The following is a 10,000-nucleotide window of genomic DNA, read 5'->3' on the forward strand; positions in this document are numbered from 1 at the left end:
CATAAAAAGCCTATTGCCTACCTTTATAGATACACACAGACACATATTAATAATAATAATAATCTATCTATCTATCTATCTATCTATCTATCTATCTATCTATCTATCTATCTATCTATCTATCTATCTATCTATCTATCTATCTATCTATCTATCTATCTATCTATCTATCTATCTATCTATCTATCTATCTATTTATCTATCTATTTATCTATCTATCTATCTATCTATCTATCTATCTATCTATCTATCTATCTATCTATCTATCTATCTATCTATCTATCTATCTATCTATCTATCTATCTATCTATCTATCTATCTATCTATCTTTATATTATTATATAGGTAGTATACTGTAATACTGTAAAATACTATCTTATTATGATCTATCTATCTATCTATCTATCTATCTATCTATCTATCTATCTATCTATCTATCTATCTATCTATCTATCTATCTATCTATCTATCTATCTATCTATCTATCTATCTATCTATCTATCTATCTAATCTATCTATCTATCTATCTATCTATCTATCTATCTATCTATCTATCTATCTATCTTCTATTATTCGATAGGTAGTATACTGTAATACTGTAAAATACTATGTTATTATGTTATATAATTATGTGAGATATATATATATATATATATATATATATATATATATATATATATATATATATATGTATATATGTATATATATATATACATAATGTATAATAACAGCAACAACAATAATAATAATATATTGTGATTTTGTGCTTGTTTGTGATTTCAGCACGTAAACTTGGTGCACTTGAACCCTGGCTGTCACCTGAGTGGTGGGAGTCATATTAGATTGCACCTTTTCAAATTACCCGATGTATTAATCCGTGCCCCCATGCTAGCGATGATTAAGTGGATTGCTCATGAAACTATCATATGACTTGGCCAAGCCTCCGATCAGAAATAGAGCACTAATACAAATTGAACTTGGCTTTGAAAGTGAGCTGTGTGCAGTTTGTAAAGGAAATGGATCAGATTTCTCAGTTGTGGATTTTCCATTGCAGGTCCACACAGCGTGTGAGCTTGTGATTGTTGGGCTGGTACAGTAGAGGTTGTGTTGGTACAGTAGATATTGTGCTGGCCTTACCCTCACTCTGGCCTCTGTCAGGTTGGTCCAGACTGCTATCTCCTCTCTCATGCTCATGTCAGGGTATCGGTTCCTCTGGAAAGTGGCCTCCAGCTCCTGCAACTGCTGGCTGGTGAAGTGAGTCCTTTGTCGCCGCTGCTTCTTCTTCTTGGAGGGGTCCTCTACATTGCCGTCCTCATTTTTTGGTTCCCCACCTCTATCCTTCTCTGTGGAGAGACCATATACCAAAAATCAGTGTCATCATTCAATCACTAAAGTCACCAGGTTTCCAGTTTATAACAAGAAGCTATTTTTAAGTCTGCAAGATGAATGAGTACTTAGTAGAAGTTTATGAAAACCATTGGATCTGATTCATTTAAAAGGCCTCATAGGCTACCCAGATTGCACCTGAACATAAAGCATTCTGGATGCTCTGAACAACCACTAACTTGTATTCTTCATTTTTTTTTTTTTTTTTAATTAGCCAGAAAGAACGATTTCTGAAACTTGCATCTGTCGTCAAAACAAAGGAATCAGTTTCCCTTTTTTATTTAATAGATGTAACTTGATAAGTTGTAGCCCCCACAACTCTGCTCCATCTTTCATAATTAAACCCTATATGCTTTTCCAGATCTGATCTTCCATGGGAAGTCCAGAGACCTTAACAAATGCATACAATTTTTATAAATACATTTGTTTTAGGCACTTCTCATTTGAAACATTACATAGGTTAGCCTAATGAATCAGTCATCTACACCAGTGTTTCTCAACCTCGGTCCTCAGGGCACACTATCAGGCCAGGTTTGTAAGAAAACTGAAATACATCACAGATGATTTGCTGCTCAGTGATTGCAGAATTCTAGTCTGCATCTCCCCAAGGTAATGCTTAAAATCTGGCCTGCTAGTGTGCCCTGAAGACCGGAGTTGAGAAACACTGATCTACACAGCACATGTCAAACCATGGACCCTACAGCAGTATGCAGACTGTTACTATCCATTACAATCGTTTCACAGTCTCATTCATAAACTTTTTTTTTTTTTTTTTTTAAATTGCATTTATAGAAAAAGGACAATTTATCGAAAAACGCTAGCTATTGGCTTCCAGGGATTCATGTGTAAAAAGAAAAGAGAACTAAAAAAACTTTAGACTATCATGCCATAATAATCTTACAAATATAGAAAAAAAAAGCAACAATTTAATGAAATAATTTATAATCAATAATTATTATTATTGTGTATATGAAATTGATATTTGTTATATTTATATTATTATTATTATTATTATAAGGACATAATATTATTACATGTAAAGAAAAAAAATAGACTTAATGAAATACTGTGAACTTCTACAGACTGGTGTATAAAGAATAAAACCAAAATAACAAACAGAATAGAAGGTTATATTATTATTATTAGTAGTAGTAGTAATAATAATAATAATAGAAACAATAATAATATTATTCCTCATCCTCTAACAAAACAAATACATTTATTAAAATATTTACATGAATTTAAAATGTAACCCAGAGAAAGCAAAAATAAAAAATAAAATAAAGAAAATCGATAATATTTGCAGCGTTCACCTTCTAGTTTTATAAATGTGAGCCTTGAGGAACAAATATTGATGCTACTTAAATTACAGGCCCCTTTCAGTAGCTGCTTTCAATAGGCCACAGAGAGAAAAACCCCTGTGGGAGTTTCTTGATATTTCTGTTGAGGTTACCTAAGCTGACCTGTCTAATCTTTTCGTGTTGGTGAAAGGAAAAAAAAGTGCCCTTTTACCCATCGACTGGAGTTATGTAAGCTTGATAAAAGCTCAAGTTTTTTTTTTTTTTTGTATTGTTGTATGTTATGGAGGATCAATATTAAAAAGTATTATAACCGTTGTTGTTTTGACTGTCATTAGCATATATATATATATATATATATATATATATATATATATATAGATATATATATATAGATATATAGATATATATATTATATATATCTATATATAGATATAGATATTATATATATATATATATATATAGATATATATATATATATATATATATATATATATATATATATATATATATATATATATATATATATATATATATATATATATATATCACATAGTTATATAACATAATAACATAGTATTTTACAGTATTACTGTATACTACCTATCTATTATGTTACTGTTTTTTTTTTTTTTTTTGGGGGGGGGGGTGTGTTTCGGTGAAATGAAAAATAAGGTGCAGTTATTTTCCGTGGGGTCAGCATAAAATCCCAGCTCCTGCCTAGAGAGTAACTAGGCCTGTCCTCAGATAATCCACGGCAGCAGATGTTGATGTATTTTCCCTCAAATGTGCTCTTGCACTGCGAATACAAAATATTTATTTTTCTTTTGCTATAAAAACCCATAAACATGCCATCTTTGAGATTAAGCACTCCAAAAAACAAACTACTTTGGGAGTTCCAGACTGATCTTTTCACAGAGCACTAAACAGCAGACACACATGCAGGAAAAAAAAAAAAGAAAAAGAAAGAAATAATAAAAAAAAATGCTATTTTTAGAATTGTGATTACTGTATACATTTTCACAAAAAAAAAAACAACAGGGCATCTTAACACTGTATAAAAATATAAGGTTAATTACTTGTGTTTGAATTTTTAGCTCTAAAATGCCGTAACGGTAGAATGCATATATGCAGACAAATATATATATATATATATATATATATATATATATATATATATACATATATATATATATATATATATATACATATATATATATATATATATATATATATATATATATATATATATACATATATATATATATATATATATATATATATATATCCCCATACAATCTTCTAACTACCTTTTACATTGCAGACATTGCGTTTTACATTGCAGAAATATATATATATATATATATATATATATATATATATATATATATATATATATATTTGTCTGCAATGTAAAGGGTCTGGCCGTAAGTTAAACTGAGCCATGCACACACGATCTGACTATAGTAAATAGCTATTTTGTAATATTATTATTAGTTAAGCTCTTGATATTAGCTCTTGATTAGATATGAATTAGCTCTTGATATTTATGAATAATTAGAATAATAAACCCTTATAGCTGAATCTCCATGTCCCATGTTCTTTCTCATGCATTTCTTCCTGAAAACACATAGCACATCATTGACAAGCTTTCACAGTCATACAATGGCTTAGTCTTATTACCTGGAAGTTCAGTATCGGATGATTCACTGGCTGAATTCTCAATTGGATCTCTAGTTTCTGATGATCTTTGCAAATGGTAGGTGGAAGTCATGTCGTGAGAAGGCTGGGGTCTTAAACTTTCAGGCAATCTCTCCAGATTCATCCCCCCTTTAAAAGAATCCATGACAATACTGCTCATGAAACGGGTATTCCACAAGATCCTACACAACCCAAGTCAAATCCAGTTTCTTTCCTTTGCAAAAGGTGGTGGCCCATACAATAATAATAATAATAATAATAAAAAAAATAAAAAATAGTCTATGGAGTGTCGCCTTCAGATCTCCTTCCTCTCAGGCAGTAAAAATGAAGCAGTTTCCAAAGCAGAAATACATTAGATAGCTAGGTAGTGCAAGTTGCTAGCTTGATAGTTTTTAGCTAAAGAGATTAAAGAGACCTGCCCTAGTTGAAATGCCTGCAGTAGACTGGAGCCCCGCCCAGCTGAGGTGACTACCTCCCTGTCTTTGCTAATAAATGACTCTGTGCAGCACTGAACCCAGCCTACAGTCTAGCAAAAGAGCAGCCTGCTAACTCCCCATACAATCTTCTAACTGCTCTCTAAGGCATCCCAGGTTTACAGGCAATCTCTTTCTTAAAGAGACCCAAACCCTGGTAAAATTCCCACAATCCCCTACTTTCTAGGAGGAAAGAAAGAAAACACAATTTCAATACATAACTACAGGGGAAAGAACATAATTATTTTATTTTATGTTTTTTTTTTTGTTTAGCGAGCTTCTATTTTTTTTTTCTTCTAATGTGCCTTGAACTTTACCACTGGGGTGATTTATTTCGTTTTGTATACCTCTGAATACTTTTGTCTCACTACAAATATTGATAGACTCGCACAGAACTCCTAAGCAAATATACACCTTCATACCATTCAAGAATTCACTGCAGATGTGAATAGGCTCAGTGGCTTTTGTTTACAGGGGAGTCCTACACTCCACAGAAAATAGCTTTTCAGAAGAAGAAAAAATAAAAAATAAATAAATGGACACATTTGCCTTTTACGTGTTATTGCACAAAAGCTGTATTTCTGGATTGTAAATTAAACAAGCTAAAATGAAGCTTAAAAAAAGGAAATAATAGTACAGTGGATGCCTGCTTTCACAATGTCTGGGTCCATTTGCTTATGGACACTTTAACTATGCATAATGTCATATAAAATGTTTGTCAAGAGTATCTCCTACCTACAGTATACATGTGCCTATAGATTTCACGCAATGCAATCGTACGATCCTATGTTCTGCTATCACAACTACAGATACACGTACTGATAAGGTAAACAGTGTATGCATTTGCTACAAATTAGTTACTTCAACACAGGGGGAGTGTGAGAGAGGGAAAGAAAGAGAAAGAGAGAAAGAAAGGTCTCTCCCTCTCTCCTCTCCCTCTCCATATATATATATATACCCATATATACCCATATCACACACACTATATATATTGTGTGCATTATTTCTATTATTTTTATTATATATATATATATATATATATATATATATATATATATATATATATATATGTGTGTGTACGTGTGTGGATTGGTATTTACCATTGATAGATTATTTGTTATATTGTGTGCATTATATATAACTATATATATACATATACACACACACATATATATATATATATATATATATATATATATATATATATATATATATATATATATATATATATATATATATATATATATATGTATATATATATATATATATATATATATATATATATATATATATATATATATATATATATATATTGTGGATTGGGATGATCTTACTCATGTAAGTTTTGGAACTTGCCCAACATTGGGCCGTATTCTCAGAGAATATCTATTATTTTTTACAGCTAGTAAACAAAAGCGATCACCCTGACCTTTAATCCTCAAGGAGCTTGTCATTTGTTGATCTGCTAAAAAGGACTGGTGGGTCAATAACAGAGCTGACCTGTTATGAGTTAGGAAGGGATAAGTGCTTGGCTTTCTAAACCTTTGCACCTCTCTATAGTGTGGAATCTGCCTATATGGTATGGTATTTCTCACCCCCATTCATGGTCCTGGTAGACTGGGGCAAATGTATTGTTAACAACCACTTTGTAGAACAATCTATTCAGTTTAAAATATGAATTACATTTTTGTATAGATAAAAAAAAAATATTATAAATACCTTTTTTCCTTTTTTTTTTAAAGTGATCACATTCCCTCTGTTCTTAGCTGCATAAGAGCTGGGGAGAGGAGAAGCAGTACACTGAGCTTCCCAGTAAATGGCTGTGCAGCTGGGTGTGTCAGGACAAGTCTGATCAATGGAGGAGAGCATACTGAGATACTGTCATTGACTTACACAGAAACAGCCAGTTTAAGCTGCGATTCCACTCCCTGATTCACCAGCCCAGAGGTAGAGAATGGGGAGAGAAGACAGAATCCCCAGAGAACTGAGGGAGAAGAAGGAAGTCAATAATCCTTGATCAGACCCCCCAAGACAGTAAACATATCCCCCTGCCATATTTACACACACACACACACATATATATATATATATATATATATATATATATATATATATATATATATACATATATACATATATATATATACACACTCTCTCGCTCTATGTATATATATATATATATATATATATATATATATATATATATATACATATATATATATATATATATATATATATATATATATATATATATATATATATATATATATATATATAAATATGTGTGTATGTATATATATAAATTGTATGTGTATATATATATATATATATATATATATATATATATATATATATATATATTTTGAGTACAGGGACAAATTATTTTATTAACATGAGGTTGGGGTCTCCTCTGAGAATGCCCCTGTACTCAGCAGTGGTAATTTACTGCTGCCTAATAAATGGGCACCAGGGTGTTTTAGTGATTTTCTGGTACTCTAATCTCGCTATGTCTCACGAGAATACAGGCAGCCCACTTTTCACTTTTACATGGATCTCGGCCATTTTCAGGGGAAAAACCTCTCCTCTGTTCTCCCTGTGAGAACTGAAGTTCTCTGCTTCATAAACGGGGTGCCAGAAAAAAAAATTCCTCTGAGAACTGCCAAGAAGTGAACTGAGAATTTAATTCTCAGTTTCATAAATGTACACCTGAGCTACCAGCATAGCTAGAGAACTGACCATGGTGTGCCCTCATGCTTAGTGTGGTCAGCTTTCAATAGGAAAGCAGGGGGACTGGTAGGAACACAGGGGATTTCACATAAAAGAATACTAATACTAAGTGAACAGGATACTTTCTAATCTAAGTACATGATACAGCAGGCACATATATGAAGTGTTGAGGTAACAGAAAATAAAATATGCCATATCTTCTTTGAAAATCCACAATGGGACAAACATAAAAGAGATAGATACCCCCCCCCCCCCACACACACACACACACACACTACCACATTCTCTGATTTTGGAACTTAGCTGCCTCTATTGTTATATCTTCATTAATAGCATTTCTTACACCCCTTCATACTTTACTGGATCCCACACCATTATATTCATATTCCAGTCCTGATGTAAATTTTGAAGGTTTTACCATGATGTATTCACTTTAAGGTCAACACAGAGGACAAGGGGGCACTCTTTACATCTAGAGGAAAACAAATTTCGTCTCCAAATACAGAAAGATTTCTTCACTGTAAGAGCTGTGAAAATGTGGAATAGACTCCCTCCAGAGGTGGCTCTGGCCAGCTCAGTAGATTTCTTTAAAACAGGCCTGGATTCTTTACTGGGTGTACATAATATAAATGGGTACTAATATTTATAGATAAAAGTTGATCCAGAGAATATCCGATTGCCTCTCGGGGGATCAGGAAGGAATTTTTTTCACCTGCTGTAGCAAATTGGATCATGCTTTGCTGGGGTTTTTTTTCGCCTTCCTCTGGATCAACTGCGGGTATAGGATTGTGTATAGGGGATTGTATAGTTGGGTTTTCTTTACTTTTTTTTTGTTTTTTTATTGGTTGAGCCAGATGGACTTGTGTCTTTTTTCAACCCGACTAACTAGGTAACTATGTAAATATGTATTTGCCCCACTTTTTTTCCTGAAACTTTTATGGTATTAATCCTATGATCTTCAGTACCCTACAGCAACCAATCACTAAAGAGCTTTTATTCCTCTAATGTAGGAGGGGAAATGGAATTTAGATTCTTATTCATTGCTGTGGGTTACAGCTCAACATAGCTCTGTATGCCAACATATGGCTCTCTCTGTCCCAACACAGGCCTGTTTTTACAAGGCTTCAATTTTAGCTCTGAGTCTTAGCAGGCCTATACCATAGAGCACGTTGGGATGTATAGCTTACAATCACTGGTGGCTCGCAGAATGCTCAGTAGTTCATTATTTACTAAATAAAAATAAGTCAAAATATGGCTTCTGTTTAATATATGCACATCCCTTTATAATAAGACCCCGTGCCCAGTTATGTATAAAAAAATTGAAGTAAACAGAATACTAAGCAGAAATCTGTAAATAATTATTTCTGTCTCTGATGTATATAGGTATTATATACTTGATGAGCAAAATACCTGTAGATAAATTAAGAAGAATGGAGCTTTCAAAACCTGATGTTGCTTATGGCTTTCAATACAATGTATTTAATTTAAAATATAAAACCTGACTGATTACTATGAACAAGTCCCAGAGGTTATGCTAGACCCTGCCACCCACAGTATGTGTCCCAGGTCTTCTACTGAGCCTCCTGGGTCTTCCTTTAAGATATAGAGATGATATATTCTATACATTATACAGTTTTTTAAACACTATATAATTAATGTATTTTTCAGGCCATCTAATATTTATTTTGCCATCATAATGTGACGTTTCAGTTTTTTGACTAATTCCTTTTTGTTCACTTAAAAATAATATATTAGTCTTAGATTGGATCCAAAGTGTTCATCATGGTATCCTACCAGTCCCTCAACATTTTAATCTGTGTGCCCAGAGGTTCCTCTGGTCTACTAGGATTCCAGAAATGCCCCTTGCTGAGGCTCTGCTAGACCTTGGCATCCAGGCATATGCCCCAGGTCTTCTATTGAGTTCCCCAGGTCTCCTTTAAGATAGTACATTTTATAGTTGTGGAACATTGTAAAATGTATCTACTTTTCAATCTAGGATTTTTTTTTTATCATCACATTGTAACTTAATATTTCAGTTTTTTTGACCAATTCCTTGTTGCTCAGTTAAAAAAATTATATTAGTCTTAGATTTGATCCAAAGAGATTACCATGGTATCCTACCAGCCATTTAACATTTTAATCTAAGTACCCAGAAGTGTCCCTGGTCTATTAGAATCTCAGAAATGTCCTGCTGGGGTCATTGGCACTGAAGGCATGTGATTGCCCCAGGTCTCCTTTGAAATATGGATACCAGCTGTACATTTTACAGTGTTGGAACATTCTATAATTGTCAATCCACCTAATATATGTGTTTGCTATGGCATTACCAAACCAATTCCTTTTTTGTTTAGCTAAAAAGATAATATTAATCTTAGATTCAATCCAACGTGGTCATCATGGTATCCTACAAGTCCC

The 10,000-nt window shown here is 32.7% G+C and overlaps 1 protein-coding gene across 1 annotated transcript in view; it reads right to left on the reverse strand.

Annotated features, from left to right (window-relative positions):
• Positions 1-10,000, reverse strand: part of PITX1 (paired like homeodomain 1) — a 34,755-nt gene that overhangs the window by 10,469 nt on the left and 14,286 nt on the right. Inside the window, exons 3-4 of the mRNA XM_082256513.1 lie at positions 4,368-4,514; positions 1,138-1,343 (exon numbers count right to left, since the gene is read on the reverse strand). Of these exons, the coding sequence (XP_082112639.1) occupies positions 1,138-1,343; positions 4,368-4,514 (353 nt within the window). The remainder of the gene's footprint in view (positions 1-1,137; positions 1,344-4,367; positions 4,515-10,000) is intronic.

This window comes from Pelophylax lessonae, assembly GCF_965119305.1.
Source record: "Pelophylax lessonae genome assembly, chromosome: 4".
In the NCBI taxonomy this organism is placed as follows: domain Eukaryota; kingdom Metazoa; phylum Chordata; class Amphibia; order Anura; family Ranidae; genus Pelophylax; species Pelophylax lessonae.